Source organism: Peromyscus maniculatus, chromosome 7 (assembly GCF_049852395.1).
Source record: "Peromyscus maniculatus bairdii isolate BWxNUB_F1_BW_parent chromosome 7, HU_Pman_BW_mat_3.1, whole genome shotgun sequence".
Classification (NCBI taxonomy): Eukaryota; Metazoa; Chordata; class Mammalia; order Rodentia; family Cricetidae; genus Peromyscus; species Peromyscus maniculatus.
In genome coordinates this window covers 24,803,430-24,831,291 of record NC_134858.1, presented here as the reverse complement: position 1 = coordinate 24,831,291, position 27,862 = coordinate 24,803,430, and the positions used below count along the sequence as shown (strand labels likewise).

Sequence of the window (27,862 nt, the reverse complement as noted above, 5' to 3'; positions counted from 1 at the left end):
AGTTTCCAGCACCCAAATGGTGGCTCACAGCCATCTGTAACTCCAGTTCCCAGGGACCTGATGCCCTCTCCCGACCTCCATGAGCACTGTGCATATGTGATGTACAGACATACATGCAGGCAAAAAACCCATATACCTAATATAAAATAAAATCTTTAAAAAAAAAGTAGAGATTACGAATGAAATCATAAAATACTTGGGACCACATCGTAAAAAAGGCACGGCTAAGGAAGCATCTAGAACTGTTCTAAAAAGGGATTGTGGCCTGGTACACATATAACACAAAAGAGAAGTTAAAAACGATTAGACTCAAAGTCTAGAAAGTTTACAGAGGAAATATATAGTACAATCCAATATAGTATAGTACAAATTAGAAGTGTATATGTTATATTTGGAAAGCAGAAGAAGGCCACTTAGATTGTATTGGAGAGCACAATGGAACCAGCAAATTCTAGTAGTTTAGTCATGAGGACATAATATCTCAAGTGGATACACAGGACATGATGGAGTTTGAAAATGACCATGCCAAAGGGAAGGGAAATACAGACAGGAAGTATCACACAGCCATTATTTTGTGATAGTCCAAGGAGTTTTGAGAAAGGTTAAGTTGTCAGTGCAAGCAGATTCAAGGGAACAGAGGAAAAGGTGATGCACGATAATGAAGTTGTGAAGCTCATAAACATAACAAATGGTTTTCTAGCTGTGACTTCTGCAGTCATACTAAGGAGTCTAAGGGGCATAAGTAACAACTTAAGAATTTCAAGGTGATTAGCCGGGCATTCCAACCACTAGGGAGGCAGAGGCAGATCTCTGTTGAGTTCAAGGCCAGCCTGTTTTACAGAGTGGGTTCCAGACCAGTCAAGACTACATAGAGAAACCCTGTATGAAAAAGAATGAAGAGGAAGAGAAGGAGGAGGAGGAGGAGAATCAGAATTTCAATCTGAATACCTTAGCCAGTTGTCTACAGGACATGGGAGTGTTTCCTACATTCTAAGGGTATTAACTAATCATCTACTATTGTCTTGGCCTCAGTTTTGAAGTTTAGATATGGAAAGAGCTGCCTGGAGATCATGCAACAATACAGATAAAACATGATGAAATTGCATTAGGTCGATAACAGTAGCACCACTACGCTGTGGGGAGGACATATGGGGACTTTGCATCTCAAAACTTGGCAAAACTGCCTATTTCCTTCCTGCATTCCAGGGGACAAGGCTTGCCTGAAAGACAAAGTGTTGCCGGGAAAGAACGAATTGGTTCAAAGGTCACCCCAGAATATTAAAGGTGGTGAAACAGAGGTGCTCTTAGAAATGGGCCAGTCAAGCTCTCTATCCTTCACAGGGTCTCCACTGAGTATCACCAATGCTTTCAGGGTTCTGATTGCACCCAAGTGCCTTGGGCCCCAAACACACTCCATTTTCTTAGGCTAACCAAAGAAGAAATAAAAATGTATTCTATTAATGTTAGCTTAACATTAGTTAAGTTAGTTAAAGGCTGGTTTGTGGGGCCCAACCTTCAGGATAGTGTTTGAAATAGGAGATAGCTAACCACATTTATATTATCCTGAGTTTATCTTTTGTGTCAGGAAGGCACAACTAACTGTATATACTGTCATGTGTTTATCCTTTAGCTTTGTAGCCATTCGAGAGTCTTGAGCTGTTTTTCTTGTTAATTTTTGCCCTTTTTGGTTGTGAGCCTAGCCTTTAATAGCTGAGCCACCTCTCCAGAATTCTGATTCATTTTTAGCTAGGCAGTGACAAGAAGTTCAAGGATTGTTTGCTGAAATATTAGCAGTAGAAGGTTTTAAGATGCATCTTTTCTCAGTAGGAGAAACTGGGAGTAACAATTTGATGTTACAATGGATTTACTTGCTTAGAAAATATTAAGTCACACAAAGTAGAGTTTAGCTAAAAAAAGAGCACTGCCTCTGATATGACTTAGAGATAAGTGACATACTAACCAGGTTGTTACAAGGAAATTTGGTACCTTTAACATAATTGACATAATTTCTTGCTGAGAAAACATTTCTATTAAGATTTATTCACAGCTGGGTGGTGGTGGTGCACACCTTTAATCCCAGCTCTCTAGAAGCAGAGGCAGGTGGATCTCTGAGTTTGAGGCTTGGTCTACAGAGCGAGTTCCAGGACAGCCAGGGCTACACAGAAAAACCTGTCTCAACCTCCCCAAAAAAGATTTATTCACTAAGATTGCCACCAATTAGTCTCTCTTTCCCATCCATAACCAAAAGGGACAATCCCGGCTTACAACTGGCAATCAGGCCCATTCCCATATTGAAGAACATGACTCCATGGGTAGGTCCAAGAATCACAGCTGCTATTAAATCCCACTGGATTATCAGGATATCCATAACTCTGTCAGGTGGCCAGGGTGACCTTGAGTAACAACTACAGGAAAAGAACAACACTGATTTACTTAGAACATAATTTTGACAATATCTTTGCTGATTAGTCTTCTACTTGTCCAGATGGCCAGACATAGTCTCCTGTCTCAGTCTAATTGCTCAAAATGTAACTTAGGGTAGAGACTTGAAACAGATTTAAAGATGACAGTGTATACAGAAGGTTAAAACCCAAGACCTATATAAGCTGCTAAAATTTCGAGGCTGATTTCTCTTTGGGTGCTAGTCAGAACTGGATGTGCACTCTTAAAGAACCCTTTCCTCTAGTGATTGGGGTACATTCTCATAGTGGGTTTTAACATGCTACATCATCCCTATACCCTCACTTTGGCTACCTGACTACATTTACTCCTCCTAATCCTAAATGTTGTGGATTAGAATAACATGCAATTGAAGAGAAACTACAGAGTATCAGCTGGAATGCTTACTCATTGTCTTAAGACCTGTTGGTCTGAATAATAGCTGGACTTCCTGAGACTTCTCTCATGTAGGTGACCCAGGAAATGAATCAAATCCCCACTATTTCCATTCCTAGACCATGGTATCCAGAATTAATGCAATGGCAACCACAGAGAAATTTCCCTACTCATCCCTGGAAAGGTCTGGGCAGTACAGGCCAGTACTCTCTGGAAGAATTTGCTCCTTGCAAAGGCCTGAAACACCAAATTGGGTCTAGCAGGGTCTCTACTAAGGGCACAAGATCCCTGCAGCAAAGGAACAGTGACAGTGACATGATGGCTTCTGGTTTCTCCCTGGTGCCTTGAGGAAGTAAACACTCTGTGGTGCAATTTGTGTGAAATGAAAATTACCTCTAATTGGAGGGCTGGGATAAAAATATCTCCAATATGTAAACAAAGCAATTGCAATATACTGGAGGCATACAACTATAGCATAAAGTGCCACAGGTTAGGAACCCTGCAACAGGAGATGGGTCCACCCTGCGCATCAGGAGCAATAGTTGCTCCTGGCTTTGTCCCAAGGTAGCACAGGCTGTCCTTGAGGCTTCTCAGCAGTCCCAGTGGTATTGTGTTTTAATGTATACTTTAACCCCTGCTCTAGCATAAGGGAGGGGTTGCCTTTAACTCTTGGCACATATGAGTACATGAAGATACACACACACACACACACACACACACACACACACACACACACACACACACATACACAAAGCACCTACACTTGGGATCCCATGAAATAGTTTTGTTTATTCTTATTTTTAAATTTTTAGGTGGAGTTTCCTGTAGCCTAGGCTGGCAGTGAACTGGCTATGTAGTTGAGGATAATCTTGAACTTCTGATCCTTCTGTGTTACCAAGCCTGGTTTGTGCGGTGCTTGGGGTGGAACCCAGAGCCTCTTGCGTGCCAGGCAAGTGCTCTATCAAATACCTGAGTTATTTACTCAGGTCCCCTGTGGGAGTTTTATTCAATAGCTGCTGCTGAAGGCCTCACCATAGGAAGTCACTTGAAAAAAATTGCCAACAGTGAGACCTTCTTCAACGGAATCACAGAGGCATATGCAAATCAAGTGAACTTCAGCACATTTTCCTGGAGCAGAAGGAATTGGAACAGAGATGAGAGGGTGATAGTTGGGATAAAATGTAGGTAAATGTAGTGGAAAACATTGCAAAGGAAAAGGGAATTGAAAGGAATGAGAAACTTAGCAACAAACATATGACCAAGCTTCCAGAAAGCTGTGCAGACAAATACTTTGGGGTGGAGACTCCCATAAAGAAAAGAATCCCCCTTCCCTCATGCTGGGAAAGCTGACTTCAAGTGATTATTTAGGAACTTAATGACAAATAGGAGGAAATGAAATTATGATTGTGTAATTTTTTTCCTTTTTTTTTGGTGTTTCAAAACAGGGTTTCTCTGTGTAGCCCTGGCTGTCCTGGAACTCACCCTGTAGCCCAGGCTGACCTTGAATTTACAGAGATCCACCTGCCTCTGCCTCTGCCTCTGCCTCCTACGAGTGCAGGGATCAAAGGCGTGCACCACCATCTCCCAGAGGATTGTGTAATTTTTTTTTTTTAAATAGTGTCAGCTGGTGTTGTGGCATATGGCATTAATTGCAGCCCCTGAGAGGTAGATGCAGGCAGATCTTTGTGAATTTGAGGCCAGCCTGGTCTACGTAGTAAGTGCCAGACCTTGAGTCACTTTCTCAAGTCATCACAGAGAGACTCTAAGAAAAAGCAGCCACTCATGTAAAGCTCGTCTTTGCTTTTCATTCCCGCTGACTTCTCTGCAGGTTGAGGGTGTTTTGTTTGTCCAGGCTCTGGCAGAATAGTGAAGCCGTTTTGCTGGATCAGAAGCATGATCGAGAGGAAGGGAAGAAGTCTGAGGAGTAAATATGTATTGAGCTCCATCTGTGTCTCAGGTGTTTAACCTCAGTTCATTGGAATGAGTAGTGGTGTCCCTGCTTCATAGGTAAGGAATCCAAGCCTTAGATAAACATAAATAATCAGCCTTGTCCTTCTCAGAGGCAAACCACACAGGCAGCCCACTCTTTTTGCCTCTTGATTTGCCTTTTTTTTGTGTTTATATTGAATGACAGTATTGTAAAACTTTTAAGTTCAGCATATGCACATTTAATTTTTTTGTTTGTTTGGTTGGTTGGTTGATTTGTTTTTCGAGACAGAGTTTCTCTGGGTAACAGCCTTGGCTGTCCTGGAACTCACTTTGTAGACCAGGCTGGTCTTGAACTAGCAGAGATTCTCCTTCCTTTGCATCCGAGTGAGTGCTGGGATTAAAAGCATACACCACTGCCACCGCCACCACTTGGCCAGATTTAATTTCTTTAGTTCTTTTAAGAAATGCAACTCTTAGGCCCCACCCCTCACCACAGGTGTGGGAGAACTGGGTCTGTCCCCTTCACCTGAGGGGAGCAGTCCCAGTGGCCTGGACCAAACAGCTTAACTACCACCTAGACCCACATCCTGGGCCCTGGGTTGGTCCACCCTAACATCTACCCCATCTTGCTGGAGTACATGAAAGGATTGGTCCTGGAGAACAAACCCCAGGATCTTCATGACTCGGGACAACAGTCATGATATCTGAGAGGAGTGTTGGTGATGATGGTGTGCCAGAAACTAGAGGTGAGCGGGATTGTGGTGCATGATGTGAAATTTCCAAAGAATCAATAAAAAATTATGTTAAAAAAAAAAAAAGAAAAGAAAGAAAAATGCATCTCTTACTCAGCAGTGGTGGCCCACACCTTTAATCCCAGGACCCTGGAGGCAGTGGCTGTCAGATCTCTGAGTTTGAGGCCAGCCGGTCTACAGAGCAAGTTCCAGGACAGCCAAGGCTACACAGACAAACCCTGTCTCAAAAACAAAAACAACAACAACAACAAAACAAAAACAAAAACAAAAACAAAATAAATGCATCTCTCCCTAGTATGCCACACACTAGAATAAATTCTGACTTCATCGAGTTGGTTTCTTACTGACCGGAGTACAGTTTCTCTAGAAAAAACAGACCACATCACAGACAAATGTGTTACCCTGCCTTGCAGCATCTCTAGCTACACTTCCATTCCAAGACCATGCTTTAGCCACCTTTAATGATGCGCAAACTCCACTGTGGAGGGAAGTCAATACTTGATACAGTGAAGCACCTGCCACCCCCTTTCCCAGGAACCTCTGCCCTCTATGGAATATTCATAAAGCCTTTCTTTGTTATCTCTGCCTGGATTTCAAGTAACTCTAAGACAGAAGGGTGTTTAACAGGAAGAACCATGCCATAATGCAAACACAGGAATTCGGCAGGAGAAAGGAGGCATTGGCTTCTGAATAGCGATACTCTGCCCACAGTCAGACACCATCTCACATTCCCCAAGCAATCAGAATGGTTTCTTCAGTTAGGTAACTATGACTGAGTGTGTGACCAGAGGAAAAATGAGAGCAGGAAAAAACCAACTTGGCTTAAGGAAAATCACCCGAGACTCTACTTTGTTCTGTGTTTAATGAGGGAGAGAGATCACCATTGCAAAATACTCTTTACACACATTTACTGATGACTTAGGTGCATGGTGATCTGGAATGGACAGAAGGAAAAGACAAGTTGAATTATAATAGCTTATCTGAAAATTTTATTTTTAATTTTGAGATTATTTTTTTTCCTGGAATTGTGGGAGAGTAATCAAATTTATGTTTATAGAGGTTTGAGCATTTATAAAATGTATACTGAAGATCATATACGGATGAAAGTTGAAACATGCTTGGCAATGACCTTTCTCTTTCAAATTTCTTGAAATATCCCTATGTTACCCATTGAATAATAATATTGGTTGTTGGGAATTTTTGGCACATTTTACTAACAGACTTAGAATTCCATTTTAACTATGTTGTTTCTGGAATGGTAGGAATGTTCTTTTTATATTAAACACGGTGCAAACTTTTCTCAAGAATTTTTCCATTCTATTAAATAACACTTTAGATTCTCTTGCTCTTTAGGTCTAATTTCCAGTTCATTTTTATCCTTCTCATCATCTGCTGCTAAAAGCTTGCTGCAGTTTTCTTCCCTAACCTTACCATTTCCTACTACTCAGAATTCAGAGCAAGCCTAGTAAAATGGCTCAGCAGGTAAAGACGCTTGTTCCTAAAGCCTGGCAACCTGAGTTTGACCCCCGGAACTCATGTAAAAGTGGAAGAGTGCTGCGGGCCGCAGGAATATCGTAAGAACTCAGCTGGTTACGGCAAAGTCACTACCTGGAGGAATCAGGGAATTCCTCCAGAGGAAGCCAAATCCCAAGGAGTTTTTGGTGTTACTTGACTTGTTACATGTCAGCTGTATTCTGTTATGAAAATCATGTGTGCCTTCATAGTTTTCCCAATTGACTTTTCCCTAAGAAGGACTAACAGTGTAGACTGATCACTCTCTGGACATACACATTCCAGGCATTTGGAGAACAGCCTCAGGAAAGGCTTTCTCTGGAATCAGATATCTCCCCTAGCCACTTTCAAGGACTAAAGGAGACACCGCCCAGGTGGTCACCCAATTTCCGAGGACTAACAGTGATAACAACCCACAGGCGAGTCTCCTGACTTAAGGTAAATTCCACAAGGGGACACCGCCTAGGTCAGGTAGACATTAAGTAATAGCTTTACACAATTTAGCTCAGACCCCCTCCTTTCTTACAGCCTTACTAACTTTATAGACCTCTAACTACTTACCGAACCACTTGTAGGAATATTTAGATAACATTCTGCGCTAACAGCTATGCTCAGCCAGAACCCCAGTTCAAGCCTCCCTGTAATTATCATCATTGGCAGCATCCGGCCAGGTCCATCCCCAGACAGAGGAAGTACCTTATTAGAGATACCGCTGTACTCTCTAAGAACAGACTTAAGCATCTAGGCTACCTGTTTGAGAAGGCCTGGTAGATGTGCTAATTAAGCTTAACTTCCTCCTTTCCCAAATCTTACCTCCAGATCCAGATCTCCCTTTAACTATCACCAGAGGCATCTACCTGTACACAGGTTGCCTAGTGACTGAGCTCACTTTCCCCCACCCTGCAGAAAAACGGCAGACAGCTTGGACAGATAGGAGCCACAGGACAGTTTTATTTTCTCCCATTGACCTAACAACTTATAGATCTTTAACATCTTTTACAAAACACATTTAAGATTATAGTTGTGTGCATAAGATCCCTCTTCTTAGATATTACCAGTATTTAGCCTTTAGTTAATTCATTAGTCACTTCCCCTTTGGGTCACAAATGGTAATTAACAACTAGTGCCCCTCTTTGTAATTCTTTTTTTTTTTTTTTTTTTCCGAGACAGAGTTTCTCTGCGTAGCTTTGCGCCTTTCCTGGAGCTCACTTGGTAGTCCAGGCTGGCCTCGAACTCACAGAAATCCGCCTGGCTCTGCCTCCCGAGTGCTGGGATTAAAGGCATGCACCACCACCGCCCGGCCCTCTTTGTAATTCTTATCAACCCTCCATTTGATCCTGATAGCGGACAATTACTGCCTGAGGAAGTTCAGGCTGAGTGTCCTGGGTGGAGGGGAGGATTGTGATTTTGGGGAGATATATAACTGTAAAGCAGAGGACAGTGGGGGGAGAAAAAAGAGAATGGAAGAACTAGATGGGTAAGAACTTGAGAGGAACGAACCGAGATGGGGAAGAACTAGATTGAAGGGCTAAAAGAGAGGACTAGAGGAACAAGATGGAGGATGAGGAAGAGCCAGATGAGAGAGGAGGAGACGGGAGAGGAGCTGCTAGGGGAAAGAACTAGATAGATGAGAACCTAGAAGGGACAGAACTAGATGAAGGAATTAAGATAGAACCTAGAGGGGACAGTAGATAAGTATAGAGAAATCAGGCAAGAAAGGAGCTAAACATGAGAGCAGAATAGAAGCTGTGTAGAGAGAGAACTATCACAGAATAATAGAGTGTATGAACTAAGGAGTTTCGTGTACATAGATTCATTTCTTCTCATTAAAGATTAATTATCAGCTGGTTGTAGATTCTTCCCAGACCCTGGGAGGAGACTATCGAGGGGCTGGACCGCCATAGTCCCCGATAGAAGAGAAAAGCAACTTCACAGAGTTGTCCTCTGATCTCCACAAGCGCACTGTGGCATGTACCATCCTACCATGCACTCCTGTACTCACACACACACACAATACCAAACAACAACAACAACAACAACAACAAACATTTTTAGAGTGAAAAAGAGGGCTGGAGAGATGGCTCAGCAGTTAAGAACACTTGTTGCTCTTCCAGAGGACCCGAGTTCTGTTCTCAGCACCCACTCCAGGTGGCTCATATCATTTGTAATTCTGAACCTCTGTTCTGAGTGCCCGCACTTGCTTGCACACACCCACATGCAGACATATACACTTACATATAATTAAAAATAATAAAAATAGCCAGATGGTGGTGGCGCACACCTTTAATCCCAGGCCTTGGGAGGCAGAGGCAGGCGGATCTTTGTGAATTTGAGGCCAGTCTGGTCTACAGAGTGAATTCTTAAGACTCTGTCAAAAAAAAAAAAAAAACAATAAAAAATGAGTAAAATAGTTCAGCACCAGTGCCAAGAATTACCCTTCTATTGTGTAGGATACTGGGTGTGCCATTATGCTTTAGCTCTACTAGAGAAATGAATTATGATTCTACAGAAACTTATTGTTTTTATGTACTAAGTATGCTTGCTAATGTTCTATGCAGATTTCAGCACCTTCTTTTATTACATATGGAATCAGGGGCTCTCCAGGTGTGGAAATACTACTGTTTTCAAACACTACTGTTACTCAGCAACATTTTTTCTTATTATTTACTCTTTTCCCATCCCTACCACAGCCTCCCCTCCCTCCACTCCTCTCATCCCTCTACCTGTCCTCTCCCCCAGATCCACTCCTCCTCTGTTTCCCTTCAGAAAAGAGCAGGCCTCCCAGTGATATCAACTGAACACAGCACAAGATACAATAAGATTAGGCACACACACCCATATCAAGGCTGGAAGACGCAATCCAGTAGGAGGAAAAGGTCCCAAGAGCAGGCAAAAGAGTCAGGGACACCTCTACTCCCACTGTTAGGAGTCCCATAAAAACACCAAGCTAAACAACCACAGTATGTATGCAGAGGACCTAGTGCAGAACCATACAGGCTCCCTGATTGTCACTTCAGTCTTTGTGAGCCCTAAGAGGCCTGCTTAGTTGATTCTGTGGGCCATAATCTCCTGGTGTCCTTGAGCATTTTGGCTCCTACAATCCTTTCTCCCCTCTCTTCTATGGGTTTCACAGAGCTCTGCCTTATGTTTGGATATGGGTCTCTGCATCTGCTCCCATCAGCTGCTGGAGGAGGCCTCTCTGATTCTCTGATGACTATTGGGCTAGGCACAAATCTATGAGTATGGCAGAATATTGTTAGGAATCATTTCATTGATTTTTTTTTTTGTCAGTTGTGTGTTTAGTTCTATCCTAGGTCTCTGAGCCATCATCATACTTCTGGTTCCTGGTCATCCAGGCAGTGATGGGCATGAGCTTTTTCCCATGGTTTAGGCCTCAAGTTAGAACAGTCATTAGTTGGCTACTTTCACAAGCTCTGAGCCACCATTGCCCTGCACATCTTGCAGTCAGGACAGGTGTGGATTAAAGGTTTTGTGGCTGGGTTTGTGTCCCATTCCCACCACTGGGAGCCTTGCCTGTTCTGCAATGTCTTTATTTGTAAAATAACACTCGTTAACTAAAAAAAAATTATAATGATTTACTTCATGTGTATGTCTGCAGGTGTGTATGTGCACCACATGCATGTTTAGTACTCTTAGAGGTCAGAAGACCATGTCAGATCTCCTAGAACTGGAGTTACAGATGGTTGTGAGCCACCATGTGGGTGCTGGGAATGGAGCCCAGGTCCTCTCTAGGAGCAACAAGTGCTCTTAACCGCTGAACCATTTCTCCAGCCCCATCATTTCCTAAATTTTAATGGAGTAATCCTTCTTAGATCTCTAGCAATAATCTACAGTTTTATGAATTCACTCCATTCCCTTCCCAGACACGCTTTTTAATCCTCCTACCGCTCAGTCCATCCACCAAGATACCACCTGCAAGCCTTGAGCATCATTGCACCCATAGCAACCAGACTAGAGCTTCTTCGGTCACCATGGTGCCGGCCCTGGCTGGGCCGTGTGGTCGCTATGGTAACCGGAGGCGGGTCGCAGGGTCCAAGCAGTCTCGGGCGCATGCGCACAAGGCCGGTTCTCCGCGGCAAGCCGGAGCCCCTCACATTCCCCTCGACATGGCGCTGAGCCGGCGTCTGCGACTTCGGCTCTGCGCGCGGCTGCCCGACTTCTTTCTGCTGTTGCTCTTCAGGGGTGAGTGGACGCTTCTAGGCTCCTGGGGAGTGGGGTGTGTGGCGATGGGAACGGAGCGGCCCGGGCCGCCGTGGAATAGCGGTCTCGGGGCGGGCGCGGTTCCCCGGGCTGTCGGGTCGCGTCTCGGGCTGACCCGCGTGGATGCGGCTGGTCTTGGACAGGGACACGGCCGACTAGATTCTAGAAGGACCGTGGCAGCCACTTCCCGGGCTCGAAAACTTACTGGAGAAAACGCCCCATCAGCAGCGTGGTGCTCTAAGTCCTGGACGACGAGCGGTTGGGGAAGCTCCAGCCAGGGGCCTGCCCTCCCGGGAGCTGCTGGGGTCAACAAAGAAGCTGAACGAGGGGGCAAGGCCGGCCATCCTTGCGCGGAGATGGAACTGCACAGGGATGAGCACCGCTGTCGCAGCGTGGTGGAGGAGACCCTTACCACCACCACCCCCCTCCAGTAGCATCCGGGCCACTTGGATCCCGACACACTGCTAAACTTGAAAGTTTTGCGCTTTTTCATTCCACTGGAATTCCTGGGAGATAGTAGTTCCCTGGTCAGTTGAGCTGAAGCGCTGGAAGTTTACTTTCTATAAATACCACACGGCACTTTGAAGCCATTATCTCGTCCTTAAAACAGTTAGGTGAAGTAGATTTATGAACCCATTTTCAGAGGCTATTTAATAGCCTTTAATTTTTTTTAAAAAATTATTATTTCAAGACTGCCTGCCAAACAAAGTAGTGCCAAACTTAAGGTTGCGTAAAGCACCACTCCTTGCTCACAGGTAACCCAACCCGGACCACCCTTGGATCATTTGTTTCTTGGGTTTGTTGCCGCCCATGGTGTTTTCCAAAAAATACAAATTAATATACCAAGGCACTGGCACCGTCGGGAGTGGGGGGTGGACAGACTTAGGAAAACAAAGCGTTTTTGTGTTTGATGCTTATTCTAGTGGGGTACTCAGAGTGGGGGTGGTGGTAAAAAGAGGGGGTCTGGTGCAGAAGTGCTGGAAACACACCTCCGTGATAAGGATGAGCATATACTGGTTGACCGTATACTTTGTCTGAAAGTTACTTCAAAACCAAATGCAGTTGGGAGATACAGATGACCAGAGGCTAGCCAGGAGACAGGAGTGTCAGGAATGTCCAGCTCCCACTGTGTTGGTCACACTGACACTGTTCTATTCACAGACTAGAACAACTCCCTATTGTTGAAGAGATTTGTTCACATGAAAGTCTGCAGATTTTACTGGAGATACATTTGTAGTTGACTTCAGGGATGAATTTCTATTTGATTTGTTGGTAAAAGCAGAAAATGCTGAGGTCTTCATATATTCTTAGTCTCCGGTTTTGCCCTTGGGGGGGGTGTGTGTGCTGATTTGACGGGTTTCTTGCTATTAAAGGATGAGATTCACTTGCATTACATAAGAAGTACAATGCAAATTTGTAATCTAGGACCCATGGCCAAGATGAAGTTGCTAGGGTGGCTGTAGTCCACTTGGAAAGCTGTAGCGTTCTTTTTAATGTGAGGAGTTTTCTGTTCTATGGCTTTTAGCTTACATATACCTTAAAGCTGTACTCCTGGGCCTGGAGGGATGGCTTGGTGATTACAAAGGTGTGTTCTGGCAGAGGACCCAAGTTCTGTCCATTGCAACCAGGTTGGGTGGCTCAAACAGCGTGAGACTCTTTCCCCCAGGGATCTGACACACTCTTCTGAACTCTGCAGGCACCTGCACTCATATATGCACTTATCTCCGTCACATAGGAGTAAAAAGAAAATACATCTCTAAAAACATGTCATCTTCACAGGTGGAAACTACTTTTTTTGTTTTGTTTTGTTTTTTAACTTTTCGGGTTATGCTTTTCAGATGCTATCACTAGGCACTATTTCCACTTAAAAAATGCTAGTTCCTGTCAGCTGTAGCTCATGCTTGTAATTGCAGCACTCTGGAGGCTGAGGCAGGAGGATCACTGTGAGTTTTAAGCCATCTTGGGCTACACAGTAAGTTCCAAGTCACCCTGGGGTAGAGTGAGACCCTGCAACAACAACAAATTACTAGTTCCAAGCTGGATGTGGTTGCACATTCTTGTAATCACAGTACTTAAGAGGCAGAGGCAGGAGGATCATTGCCAGTTCAAGTCCAGCCTTGGCTACAGGGCAAATTCAAGGCATGCCAGGGCTGCGCAGTTTCTAACACTGTAGTAAACATTTCATGTGATTACCCTTTGCTGGGCTCTGTTATGACAACTTAATGTGAATTAATTCATTTGATTTTGATAACTTAAGAGCACGTTATTGTTTTTCCTGTTTTGTGTGTTAAGAAACACTAGCAAGCAGAGGTAAGGTGCTTGAGGTGGTACCTCAAGCATCTTAAACTTGGAAATCTCTAGTCTGTGGTAACTCAGTCTTTTGTTACTTGTTTATTCTATTTGACAGTGGAAATCTTATTATGGATGAGTTTTGTAAAATTATCGAGTGTTCAAAGCCGTGCTGTTTGTATATATAATATTCCATGTGGAATTTATGACTGGTGTGATTCAGCTTTACAAATGTTGTGCCTCATCTCCTTTTTGAGTGATTATTTAGCAATTCAGTAACTTTCCAGAACTTTGTTGTTGTTACTTTTTTTTTGTTTTTCAAGCTGGGGTTTCTCTGTGTAGTGTGGGCTGTTCTGGAACTCACTCTGTAGACCAGGCTGGCCTTGAACTCACGGAGATCCACCTGCCTCTGCCTCTGAGTGCTGGGATTAAAGGCGTGCACCACCGCCGCTTGGCTAACTTTCCAGAACTTTTGATGTGACAGAAGAGAAGCCTTCATTTAGAACTAGAGTAACAGTTTGTAGTCTTGAAGACAGTTTGTGAGGGGAAATGTAGAAATCTCTAACCAAGTATTCTAATTCTTCCATTTATTTGGACTCCTGAAGCATGTTTGAGAGTGGTCTACATTGACTGACTGATTGGGACTGAACTCGGGGTCTTGAATAAGCCCTTTGCTGCTGCTATAGCCCCAGCCCCTTTATGACATTTTGTCATCGTTCCCCACCCCCCCCAGCTGAGGACCAAACCCAGGGCAAGCGCTCTACCACTGAACTTAATCCCCCACTCCCCCTTTATGATATTTTAATTCCTTTTGATTACCTGATTGTTAGATGCATTGTCAGGGTTGTAGGTGTGCTTTAAGAAAAACAAAGGACACCTGGTCCCCAAAACATGAATTACTTGGATCAGCTGCTCATCTCCAGATGATTTGTTGATGGCCATGCTACAGGCTGGAGGCTGGATGGGTAGCTGCTAGAGATCTTAGCCATCAAATAACTTCAGTGTTAAACTCAGATTCACAGCGGTCTGTCTCCTCGGCTCTGTGGAAGGTGAGGGATAGCTTTAAGTTAGTTTTCTGAAAGGAAGCAGATGCTCACGTTTGCTTCCTGAGATGGCTATGTGTTGTAATAGAAGACGCTGTGGATATAGCACACCCAAGTAGCAGCTGTTAGAGATGTGATACTAACAAATTCCTTCTTCGTAAATCCTTTGAATTCTTTCAGAGCACAAGTGGGATGAAAAAAAGAAAATATGTGTGAGTGTGAGTGAAGTTAGAGTGTACAGTCGGCTGAAGACCTCCTAGTGATGGCAGATTCTCTTTTAAGGTGTGTTTCCAATCAGGTCTGGGAGTGTGATGACATCAGGGTTGAGTGCAAATTTTAAATCTTTGCACGTGCCCTCCGAATTCTAACACTGTATGCAAATATCTCCACTGGTGTATGAAGAGATCCGGAAACTAAGTTGGGTAAGCACATTCTTTTACACTCAGGTTGGCAAGGACACTATCCACAGTATGGGAGCGAAAGCATCAATTCACTGCCCCTTTGCTGCTTGCCATGGTGCACAGAAACCATCCTGAGAAGCAGCCCTGTTTCTGATGTCCTGGGAAGCAGTGGTTTTTCATGTGGGGGTGTTCGGGGTTTCTTGCCTCTCAATAGTATGTATTATGTGCTCTGTACTGAATTTCCCAGCAGTCACCGCGTACAGCAGGACTGCAGTGCTGTGCTGCTTTTCAAGCCATAGGGAGGATTCAGGCTGTGTAAACGTCTTCCCTTACGTCTTTTTCTTTTAAATGTTGATTTTTTCAAATAAATGTTTCATTTTTGTCTTGTCTTAGTTACTTTTCAATTGCCCTGACAAAACACCATGACCAAGGCAACTTATAAAAAGAAGCATTTAATTTGGGCCTCACAGTTCTTGAGGGTGAGAGTTCATGACCATCATGGTGGGGAGCTTGGCGGCAGGTGGGCGGGGCGCTGGGGCAGTGACTTAGAACTTAATTTTAATCCTGAGGAAGGAGGGAAAAAGAAGAGAAGAGAAGAGAAAGTAGAGAACTAATTAGGAATGACATGGGTTTTTGAAACCTCCAAGTCCACCCCAGTGACAGCCTTCCTCCAACCAGGCCACACTTCCGGATCCTTCCCAAGCAGTTTGAGCAACAGGGGACCAAGCATTCAAATATATGAGCCTGGGGGCTATTCTCGTGCAAACCATCACATGTATGTATGATTGTATGTATGTATGTTTTGCTGCATGTCTGTGCACCATGTGTGTGCAGTGCCCAAGGAGGCCAGAAGAGGGCATCAGATTCCTTGAGACCAGAATAATAGGTGTATGTGAGCTGGCAGGTTGGTACTGGGAATTGAACCTAAGTCTTTTGGAAGAAAACAAGCGCTCCTAACTAATGAGCCATCTCTCTCCAGTTCCCATAACTTTATTTTATTTGTATGAATGTGTGTCTGTTTGTCTGTATGTGCATGACATGTATGCAGATGCCCAGAGAGGCCAGAAGAGGGTGTCAGATCCCCTAGAATTGGAATTAACTGGTGGTTGTGAGTCACTGTGTGAGTGCTGGGAATGTGTGGTTGTGAATCACTCTGTGGGTACTGGGACTAGAACCTGGGTCCTCTGCAAGAGCAGCACGTGTTCTTAACTGCTGAGCTCTCTTTCCAGCCTCTTTCTGTCTTTCTTTTGTAGAGTATCCCAATACTTAGTTGGTTCACCTTGTTCGTACAATTACTGTTAAAATCAAGTTCTACGGTCACATTGTTTGTTGTGTCTGGTAACTCCAGCTCACAGTAATCTTTCCTGTCTCTGAAGAAGCATATATCTGAGTCTGTAGTTCATTTCATTCCAACAAACGTCTTACATTGTCTGTGTAGTGTCAGTTACTATTGTCCTTGGTAGGGGCACACAATGAATAAGAAGCCCAGCCCTGGAAGAATCAGCCTGTCTGGATGACCATTCACGCTGGGCTTTGGGTATTGGGTGTGAGTACCATGCATATTATCAATGATGTTTTTAAAAAAAAAAAAGATGTTAAAAAAGAAACTGACCCAGAACAGAGATGGCTCTAGTAAGTCTCGCCTGTCTGTCTTTGTCCCTTGAAAGCCAGTTAACGTTTTTAGCCACTCTGTGTGTCTAGGCATTTTTAGGGTATCTTATTTTAGTTCAGTGGCTGCAGGAACGTCAGGAAAGCCTCAGTTTTTACTCTAGTAGTTGTCATGGGAGGAAATGGTATTTTCTGCCGTCTCCTCTGTGAAGCTGCAAAGTTAAGAAAAACGTAGAGAAATTCTTAGGATGCACTTTAAAGGACATGGGCTGCGACAGCTACAATTCGTGATTACAGTTGTGTAAGACGCCAGGGGAAATGTACCGAACGTTGATGGGTTGTGTTTCTGAGGAGGTGAGCTCAGGGCTGCTTGTTCACTGCTCTGTGCCTTTCCCTGATTCTTCTGCTTTCCTTTGAAGTCTTCTTTAATGAGGCTTTTTTTTTTTTTTTTGTATAATTAGAAAAAGTTGTGTTTGTTTTGATTTCTCACAGCTACAGTTCTGGAATTTTAGATTTGACATTAATAAAGGGAAAACGGAATTTGTTTAAACACATGTAATCTGTGGCTTTTTCTGGTTTCTTCACCACAGCCAACTTGGATAGAGGAGGAATGTCCCTGAAGTTCAGTTGTTGGCATGGGTATTCTCTGTGACATATTTGAGAGATGAATTGCCGTTGGTTTGGGTAGGAGAACAGCTGTGGCTACAGCAAATGGTTAAGGGGGACTGAAAGCTGCTCAGAGTACCTGCCCCGCCCCCCATTCATTAGGAACAAACAAAAGAGCCCGGGGCTTGCTTAGCTTGCTGCTGCACTCTGAGCCCTGCTCAGTGCCAGCCGCTGAGCACTGGAGGATGATTCTCATGGGTGATGGGAATGATGAGGGCAGGTTGACTTCATGGGAAGCAGAGAGTTGTCCGAGGTATGCCCTGTTATTTTCTGTCTGCCCGCTGTGGACGTCCCTGTTTTTAGAATGAGGTGCAGCTGTCTTGAAGCAAATCCTCAGACAGCTGCTTCTCTTTCTTTGGCCAAGGTTTTCACTAAAGCATTTCTACTGGGGTATTATTATTATTATTATTATTTCCTTTTGTGGCAGAGCTTGTGTAGCTCAAGCTTGCCTGAAAGTAAGTGTGTGTGTGTGTGTGTGTGTGTGTGTGTGTGTACACACGCTCCCATAATGCCAGAGGTTGATGTCAAGTGACTTGCTTAATGGCTTTCTATCTTATTTTTGGGGACACAGCCTCTCGCTGAGCCTGGAACTTGTCAGATCCTGCTAGGCAGGTGGACAGCAAGCCCCAGGGGCTTCTGTCACTACGGCTCCAGCACTGGGCCTGCAGCTCCTGCTGCCCTGCCTGGGCTCTTGTGTGGGTTCCGGGAAATCCGCTCAGCTCCTCATGACCTTACTGACTGATTCTTCCGCCTCAGCCTTTGGTATTCTGGGGTTATAGGAGTGTGACACCACACTTGGCCTTCTTAGGGATAATTTTGACTTACATAGTGCAGATTTAGGTGAATGGAGATGTTGAAAGAGAGGAAAGTAGAGGAAATAGTGTATGCAGGGATGTGCTTGGGAGTGTATATAGTGTCTGCCGAGACTGTGGGTTATTATGATAAATAACAACAGCTGTTGAATGCTATGTGCCAGGCACTATATGGGTTGTACAGGATAATATCTCACAGTGAGTTCAGACTACTAATATCATAAACAAAGTGCCTTAAACCATAGACATTTGTGTCTCACTGTTGTGGGGTCGCAGATGTCTGAGATCAAGGTTGCTGGCAGGTCCAGTTCCTAGCGAGGCCTTCGCGGCTTGTGGATGACATGATAGAGGAGTGACAGCTTTGATGCCTCTTCTTACAGTGGCCACTGGGTCATAGTGCCCTGTGATGGGGTCACACCCTCATGACCTCATCTAAACCTAGTCCTTTGTTTTGAGGCAGGGTTTCTCTGTGTACCAGCTCTGGCTGTCCTGGAACTTGCTTTGTAGACTAGGCTGGCCTCAAACTCACAGAGATCCACCTGCCTCTGCCTCCCGAGTGCTGGAATTTCAGGCATATATCACCACCACTGGCTGCCTAGTTCCTTTTTAAAGCCTGTAACTATTACCATCTTATTAGAGGTTAAGGCTTCAACATGAACTTTAGTGGGGCACAAACTTGAGCTATCTCAGCTGATCTCAGCAGTCATTTTTATTTGCAGGTACTGAATTTGTAGATAAGGAATGCAAGGCCTGGTCCGAGGTCACAGTAAATAAAAGAGCCATAGCCTAAGTGAGGCATCTATAGTGTTCTCTCCAAGGCTCAGGAGCCAGTGTACAAGAGGAGGCAGAAAGAATGAAAGAGCGCGAAGAATGGCTGGAGTGATGTGTGACACGTAGCCACTGCACTCTTAAGCTCCCACTAGCTGAGACCACCTGCACAAGATTGGACTCGTCAGCATTCTGTCGCAGGGGGAAGAGTACATGAGGCCACCTTCCTGAGGACTCATAGTTGCTGGGGAGTGGGACTTAGAAAGCCTTTCTGTGGACCTAGGACAAAAGGAGCCAGTTGTCCATCGGAGACCATTAACAAGAGGCTGTAAGGCATTTAAACACCAGGTTAAGGATATTCGGCTTCACAGTGTAGTGTAGGAATTCATCTGTCAGGTGAAAGCCGGAATCTGTAGGAACAAAAGGAGTCAAGAAGATTGGAGTGGAAAGAGCACCTGCAACAGTGATTCTCAACCTGTGGGTCAAGACCCCTTCGCGTTGGAATGACTCTTTCACAGGGGTTGCCTAAGACCACTGGAAAACTCAGAGATTTACAGGTTCATAACAGTAGCAACATTACAGTTATAAAGTAGCAATGAAATAATTTTATGGTTGGGGTCACTAGAATGTGAGGAACTGTATTAAAGGTTCACAGCGTTAGGAAGGTTGAGAACCACTGACCTAGAGAATATTTATTTATTTATTTATTTATTTATTTATTTATTTATTTATTTATTTATTTATTTATTTATTATTAATAGTTTTAGTGACATTCTGTAGTATGGGTATCTGGTTCTAGACTAGGTTCTGTTTATATTTTAAACCCTCCCTCTTAGTTGTGGGGAGTGTGTTCCAAGACACCAGTGGATTCCTAAAACTGGGTAGAACAGAACCCTATGTGTCCTGTGATGTTTCTAGTACACAATATGTATGCCTTTTCCCTCATAATTAAGCACTTACACTGTGTACTGTGGCTGAGATGTATGCAGTTTGAGGACAGTGAAATACGATGAATTTCTTTTTCCTTCACAATTTTATATTTAGAAGATTCTTTCTTACCATATCTTAGCAACTTCCAATGACTTCTTTTTCTTTTCTTATCAAATCAAGAATTTTCAGCTTCTCACTCAAGAGTAGCACTGTCTAGTTTCTCTGTCCATGTCTGAATTGCCAGTGTTGGCACTTTGGGCCATTAAGTAACATAAGGGTTATGTGGATACGGTATGATGTTGTGATAGTTGATTCAGTAGCCAGATGCTCCTGAAGTGAACAGTAAGCAGTCATATATATGATGTAGGATGGAGCAGGATGGCTTCAGATTTCATCTCACCACTCCTGAGTGGCACAGTTTTTAAGCTGGAACTGCTACTTTTGGGATTTTCTGACCCCAGCTAACTAAAACCACTGCCAAGGGCTTCTGTGTTTGAAACTATACCTATTTTAACGCTGTCCATGGAATACTTACTTACAGTGTTTTAGGTTGTCAGTCATTTTGTCTTGGGGTGGGGTGGAGGGAGAGAGAGGGAGAGTGTATTGTGTTCTCTGTGCTCTCTGGTTAAGAAGTCTAAAGTTGTATCTCTTGTCTCCTCTATATTGCTTATCTTTCTTTCTTTTTTTTTTAAAGATTTATTTATTTATTATGTATACATGCCAGAAGAGGGCACCAGATCTCATTACAGATGGTTGTGAGCCACCTTGTGGTTGCTGGGAATTGAACTCAGGACCTCTGGATGAGCTTCCAGTGCTCTTAACCTCTGAGCCATCTCTCCATCCCCTGCTTAGCTTTCTTTTCCCTAGCTACATTAAAGGTCATCCCCTTTCCTTTCTTTTGGGGGACACTTTGAAGTGTTACTGCAGTGTGTCACTAGGGGGAATTCCTTTTTAGTTTTCTACTTACATTTTATAATTTGTTTATCTATGAATTTTTTCTTATGGATTCTTAAGTATTTGTTTGAGTAGTTGTCTTTTGTTTTCTTATTCTTTCCTTTTGGGGCTCTGATTAAATGTATTTAGTTACTGTGTCCTCCGTGACTGTTCATTTTTCTCTGATATTTTTATATTCTTGCCCGTGTAAGCTATTCTGGGTTCTGTACCTAGCCACTTCTGCTTCCAGCCTTACCTCGTCTGTCACTGACCATGCCTGGAGGGCTTCCCCCACTTATTATTTTGTTCACTTCTAAAATTTTGTTTTTTCTTGGGACTTTTTGCTTAAGTTTTCAAGTTTTGAAAACCTTTAGGCTGGACACAGTGGTATGTGTCTATAATCAGTCCTGTCACTCAGGACACTCGCACAGAAGGGACTTGAGTATGAGTCCAGTTTGGGCTATAGATTGAAATCCTGTCTCAATCAACAAACAAACAAATTTTAACACTTATGCATAGCTATCTTATTTTCCATATCTGACATTCCAAATATCTAAAGTCTTAGGCACATAAATCTACTATTTCTTGTGACTTTTACATGTTGTGGTTTGCCTCTATGCTTAAAAGAAGCATGGTTAATCTCTGACAACTAGGCCTAACTCAAGGATGCTTTTTTTTGAGAGCAGAGTTTCATCCAATGGCAGCTGCCACCCTCTAGGGTGACTGTTGTCCTTTTCAGGTTCCCTGGAATAGTTTAAAATGTCAGGTTCTGCTTCCCTTTGTTCCCTTCGGCTTAAGAACACAGTGAACCCTGAAGTGTTAGAATGAAAATGAGTATGTGCTCTCAGTGGCCCCCATCCTGCTTTCTAGTTTCACCCAAGCTGTTTGGGTTTACCCTTTTACTATCCTCCATTGCCTGTGAGTCCAGAGGTGCAGTGAGTGAAGATCTCACTGTTGGGGTCCACTGCATTTCTGCAAAGCTCTGTTTTGTTTGTTTCCTCTTTGGATTAACAGAAGAGCTATACACATTTCTTTTAATGTTTGTTATGAAAGTAATGCTTTTGTCATTCAAATGTAATCTGCTCTATTTTATACCCCCCTCCCCCCAATGGTACAATATCTCTGGGGAGAGGGTGCAAATAGCACCTCTTCAAGGTTGGGGCTGTCATTTAGTCATGTGCCTAGTAATCTCTGACCATCTGTCATCCAAGACACGGCAACGTAGATGGGAGAGTTACAGTTGCCCGAAGTGGCAGTCACGGCAGTCACAGCTGTGGGTGAGGTGTCCAGAGGCCAGAGACAAAGGTGACCTGGAGCTTCCAGCTGAAATCTGAGATTCTTGCTTGTACAGGATGAATACTGTCTTAAAAGGACCGATGCCACCCACTGTACCCTGTTCATATGCACACATTTCCTGGGTGACGGAAGGAGCACAGCATTGTGGGTGTTGAACATTCTAGATTCTTTCCAGATGTTCATATGATTCATATTTGGATCTCAGGGAAATAATACTGGTTTTAATCCAAATAATTTGAAAGTAATTAAAATCACACCTCTTCCTTCTCTTACACTACTACCAAAATATGCATGGTTCTCTCCCTTTATTATTAAATAATGACTTTTAATTTTAAATATTAGATTCAAAGAAGTGACTTGTTCTGTAGTGGTCTCCATCTGTTGGAAAGAGAAGTTTCCTTGATGAGGGTGAGAACTAAGATGGCTTTTTTTTTTCCTTCAAGATAGAGTTAGTTTCTCTGTGTATCCTTGGCTGTCCTGGAACTCGCTTTGTAGACCACATGCATTCGGTGTCCTTGGAAGCCAGAAGAGGGCATTGGATCCCCTGGGAATCGAACGTGGGTTCTGTGGAAGGGAACCCAGTGCTTTTAACTGCTGAGCCATCTCTCCAGTCCCTGATTTTTGCCTTTATTAAAAAGTATAAACTGGCCGGGCGTTGGTGGCGCACGCCTTTAATCCCAGCACTCGGGAGGCAGAGCCAGGCGGATCTCTGTGAGTTCGAGGCCAGCCTGGGCTACCAAGTGAGCTCCAGGAAAGGCGCAAAGCTACACAGAGAAACCCTGTCTCGAAAAAACCAAAAAAAAAAAAAAAAAAAAAAAAAAAAAAAAAAAAAAAAAGTATAAACTGGCCAGGTGGTTGTGGCAGGACTTGCCTTTAATTCCAGCACTCGGGAGGCAGAGCCAGGTGGATCTCTGTGAGTTTGAGGCCAGCCTGGTCTACAGGGTGAGTTCCAGGACAGCCAAGGCTACACAGAGAAGAAACCCTGTCTTGAAAAACCAAAAAAAAAAAAAAAAAAAAGACATGGTCTTGCTAGGCCAGCCTGGAATTCACAATCCTCCTGCCTCAGTCTCCTGAGAGCTGCACCGTCTGTCCAGCTTCATCCATTTAGGGTGTTTATTTATTGACCCAGCTCTCCATCCTTAGTGTAAACTCAGCGAGTTACAGTGGCATCTCCTTTCCTTCAAAAGACGCTGGAATTTCCACTAAAATGTCTTGCTGTCCAGTGTGTTCTGGTTCAGGCAGGAAAACGTCTCCTAGGAATGAGAGGTCTAAACTCTATAAATAATCAGGGGACCACTTTTTGAAACTAAGGATGTCCAAGAAATGTTTTTCTTCTTTACTCACAAATTTTAAAATTAGATTAATGTTTTGCGGGAAAAATTCAGAACAACCAATTGTATTTTGAATATATTTTGAATATATTTTATTTTAATAATTTTTAATTTTTTTTATTTGCACCCCCCCCCCCCAAATCATCTCCGCTTAACCGGGGAAAATGCCTGTGGCCATTCTAACACCACCTGTGTAAAGAGAAGTACAGCAGGGAGAGGCGAAATGAAAGAAAAAAGTCTTAATTATAGCTAACGCATCTTTTGCAAAACTGAGGGCATATTGGTAGATGGAATCCAGGGCCTTGGAAGGGCTTCCTCCAAGGTGAGGGTGGGAACTCCACTTTGTCTCTCGACAACTAAGAATCAAACGACCTGCAGCAGCAGGGGTTGGCAACGGTAAACCTCTACCATGTAGTGCCGAAAAGCAAACCTAAAGCACTCATGGTTGTGCCAGGAATGCTGCTGTGTTCCACATGAACTGTTAGCTTATGGTTTGTTAATTCATTGACTTTGGTTTTTTGAGACAGGACCTTGCAATGTAGCCCAGATTGGTCTAGTACTCACCATGTAGTCCAGGCTGGGTGTGGGCCAGCATAAACTGAATTATTTCATCTTAACTCTAGCACACTAATAAGTTATTTTTGTTACTGTTAGATACTTTGATGGGAGCTTTATACAGCCCGTATTTTGTAAAATAACCCCACGGAGGTATGTATTACTCCTGGATTTTAGATAAGGAAACCGACTTAGAGTGGACACAGCAGGAATGAGATTCAAGGTCAGACTTAGCTTATGTTCGCTGTGATAAATAGGGATGTGGAAGGGAAGGAGACTGCTTCAGACTAAAGCTCTACTAAGAGGCTACACCGAGAATCCATTAAGCTGGATTAAGTCGTGAAAAGGAGTGGCCGAAAGGTGACGTCCCGCATGTGCACCTGTCGGCTAGAGTCGTGGAAGTAGAAGACACGAAGGCAGCAGTTACTCAGAAGACGGCGAGACTCCGCAGAACCTGACAGCACACTGCTGACCTCGGGATCCTCCAGCAGAAAATCAACCATTCAAGTTTCATCATCGATTTCTCCTTACTACACAGCCCTATGCTTAGACAACGGGAGGGGAAAGCATCAGCTCTCTAGAACCCAACTTCATCCCCAGCTTCTCTTTGAGATAACTCAGACGTGAAAGAAGGGTACCACACTGTCATCCAGAAAGCTAAACCCTTGAAGGTAAGGGGACTTACACTGGACATCAAGGCTTTACAACAAAGCAGGCCACATGACTCTTCCGTTACAAAGAACAGAGAAAAAGGGATAAATAAGCCATAAGGCTAAAAACGGGTATCTTAACCACACACTTGGCCTGCAGGACATTGAGAAATCCATCAGACTTACCAGGAAGCTCTCTCCTGGTTAGCTCCCACAGATCCAGAAGGTACTATGCAAACTACTGGGGAGAAAATACATGTGGGCTTTCTTGCCCAGTCCTGGGAATTGCACACTACAGCACCTACCTACCAGGCAAGATCTGGCCGTGTGTACATTAGTGGCATGACGGTTAGAGAGTAACTAAAGCGTTCTGGTGGGATCAGAGGCGTGCTCCACAGGAGAGTATTTCTTGCCTTGGTACACAATCCTGGTCACAAGACCATGGCTGGGGAGGTCATAGAACCTAAGGTAGAAGTCCAAAGCATTAATTTGCTCAAATGTCAGATTGTCTTTCAATGTTTATGATTAAACTCAGGCCTGAGCTGTGCTCAACCTTGGTCAAAGAAGCTTTCTGCACAGGGCAGCAGTCATTGGAGAAATGCATGACGGTCAACATTCTGAGAATAAGAAATTGAGTGCTCAGTCCTAAATGGGACATCTTTATCACATCCATTCTGCCACTACTGCTGCCACCACTAAGTCTCAGGGAACATTAGGGGGAAGTAGACGAATGTCAGAGTTAGGATGGCGGGCGAGGGGTCCTGTGAAATGCTTGACTTAGCTGTCACACCTGTCAACTCACAGTCTTGCCTGTGTCCTTTCAAAGATATGTACAGGATCAATCCAGCCGAAATCCCAGCATAAATGAAGTATTCCCTAGGAACCGTCCCTTACTGAGGTGCTATCAGCAGGTGAGCAGGTGAAAGGTGAATCATTCTTTAGGAATGTGTGGCCAGTGGTAGATTTCCCATGCTCCTTTGCTCCCATGCATGGCTCCACCCCACACATGTGTGGGCAGCACCAACGGAACTTAGTGTCTTGTCCAAAAAAAAAAAAGAAAAAAGAAGAAAGGAAAAAAGAAAAAGAGAGAGATACACAGATTTTGACAGGTCTTGTGGGAGGCTCAGGGAAGGTTGAGGATGAAGTGGGGGTAGATATGATCATGTTTCACTGTATACATGTATGGAGTTCTCGAGAAATAATGATTATTATTTTTTAAATGGTAACTTCAAACCTGAGCTAATTTTCTTCCTCGAGGTCTCTTAAGAAGCTTTAAAAATGTGTGAGCTAAAGGTGCTGGCACAGGTAAGAATAGAAGCAACCAAGTCTTAACAGATCTTATTTACTTCGCACATAGCGAACGTACTCGACAAGAGAAACACGAAGAACACATTCTGTGAGTTCAAGAGAACAAAACACAACACATACACCTCAACAGTTCCAGTTCTGAATTCACTCTGAGAAATAGCTTGCCGTAGTTTGCAAACAGCAAATGAGGCATTAGCCATGGGCTGAGAGCCTTGGCCTCATTGGGGTCCAAATCCCTCATCCAGTGCTGTGAAACATCCTCTCAACATTGGTGTGTGTGGGAGGCATGATAAGTGGACACTGAAGGTGGAAGAGGTGATGGAAGAGAAATTCCAGCAACGAATTCATCCCTATATTTTGTTGTTTCCTATGTGGCTTAACTCTGCTACCTCCTGGGGCTGTGTTAGCACCAGGGTACACCAGGAAACTCACCAAATTAGGCATCTAAAATGCTTTTTTATTTACTTTTTTAAAGATTTACTTTTTATTTCTCTGAGTGTGTGCCAGGTGTGCAGGTACCCACTCACAGAAGCTAGAAGAAGGTGTCAGAGACCCTGGAGCTGGAGTTACATGCCCTCATTAGTCACCCTATGACGTTTCTGGGAACCATTTGAGTCCCAAAGGCTGAACTTACGTTACCAGGCTGGGCAGCAGGCCCTTTTACCTGCTGGTCCTACTTTTTCCATTGCAATTAATATGGATGTTCATAAAAATGTTTTTGGAAGACATTTTAATTTTCATCTTCTCCTATGGAGTATCCAGAACACAAGCTTGTCTTCCCTAAGGGTCTAAAACATTGCCTACACATAAAAGACATGGAAATAGTTGTTCTCATTGAGGGATGCCTCCAAAGACTCCCAGTTGGGCTCCAAACTCATCCTTTAAGGACAGACGATCAGCCCTGGATATGTGGCTCAATGGCTAAGAGTGCTTAGCCATAAGAGCACTGCTCCAGCGAGGAACAGGGTTCAGTTCCCAGCACCCACCTGGCAGCTCACAACCATCTCTAACTCCAGTTCCAAGGGTCTGACATCCTCTTCTGGCCTCAGTAGGCACCAGACACACACACACACACACACACACACACACACACACACACACACACAGTACACATACAAACATGCTGGCAAACACACACATACACAATACATTTAAGTAAGTAAGTAAATACAGCCAGATAGTTTATAGCCAAACCGAATACAGCAAAAGAGAAAATGTCCTAGCTGATGATAAGTGTGATGATGAAGCACCTGGAGATGAGTAAGCACACCCATGTGCCTTTCCTGACACCCAGCCTCTCAGTCCATTTCTCTCCCCTGCTTCTTCCTGCTGTCTCCTCTCCTTTTTTCCATCTGGATATGCTTCCTGGCCTCCATGATCTTAGCTGAACTGCATTGCCGCACTCCTCCATGCCATGATGGACTCCAAGTTCCAAAACTGTGAGCTAAATGAACGCTTCCTCCCTGTTACAGTTTCAGCACGGGCACAGGAACGAACACTAATATACTAAAGAATTAGGTCTAATTAAGAATGCCAACCTGGTGGGCAGTGGTGGCACACACCTTTAATCCTAGCACTTGTGCAGCAGAGGCAGGAGGATCTCTGAATTCAAGGCCAGCCTGGTCTGTAGAGAAAGTTCCAGGGCTATACAGAGAAACCCTGTCTCCAAAAGCCAAATAAACAAATAAAAATAAAGGCAAAAAACTACATAGAGTAATTCCTTAGTACATTTGTTGTTTAATTCCAGACCTGATCTTTTTTTAAATTATTATGTCCTGAGTCTTTAGTGCATAGAAATTCAAGATTCACTTGGAAACATGTAAGGAAAGTCATGAAGGAATGTCCTAGAGAAATGAGAACAAGCTGTGGTGCCCGCCTATAATCCCAGCCCTTGGGAGATAGAGAAGGAAGATGAGTTCAAGGTTATCCTTGGCCACACAGTGAGTTTGAGGCCAGACTGTCCTTCATGAGTCTGTATCAATCAAACAAAAAGTTGAGTACAGTTAGTTCTCGGCAGGGCGTT

The 27,862-nt window shown here is 43.8% G+C and overlaps 1 protein-coding gene across 1 annotated transcript in view; it reads left to right on the top strand.

The window, feature by feature from the left end:
* Positions 1-11,007: 11,007 nt before the first annotated feature.
* The window catches only part of Jam3 (junctional adhesion molecule 3), a 57,728-nt gene continuing 40,873 nt past the window's right edge, over positions 11,008-27,862 (top strand). The window contains exon 1 of the mRNA XM_006976572.4: positions 11,008-11,231. Within this exon, the coding sequence (XP_006976634.2) occupies positions 11,021-11,231 (211 nt within the window). The 5' untranslated portion in view covers positions 11,008-11,020. The remainder of the gene's footprint in view (positions 11,232-27,862) is intronic.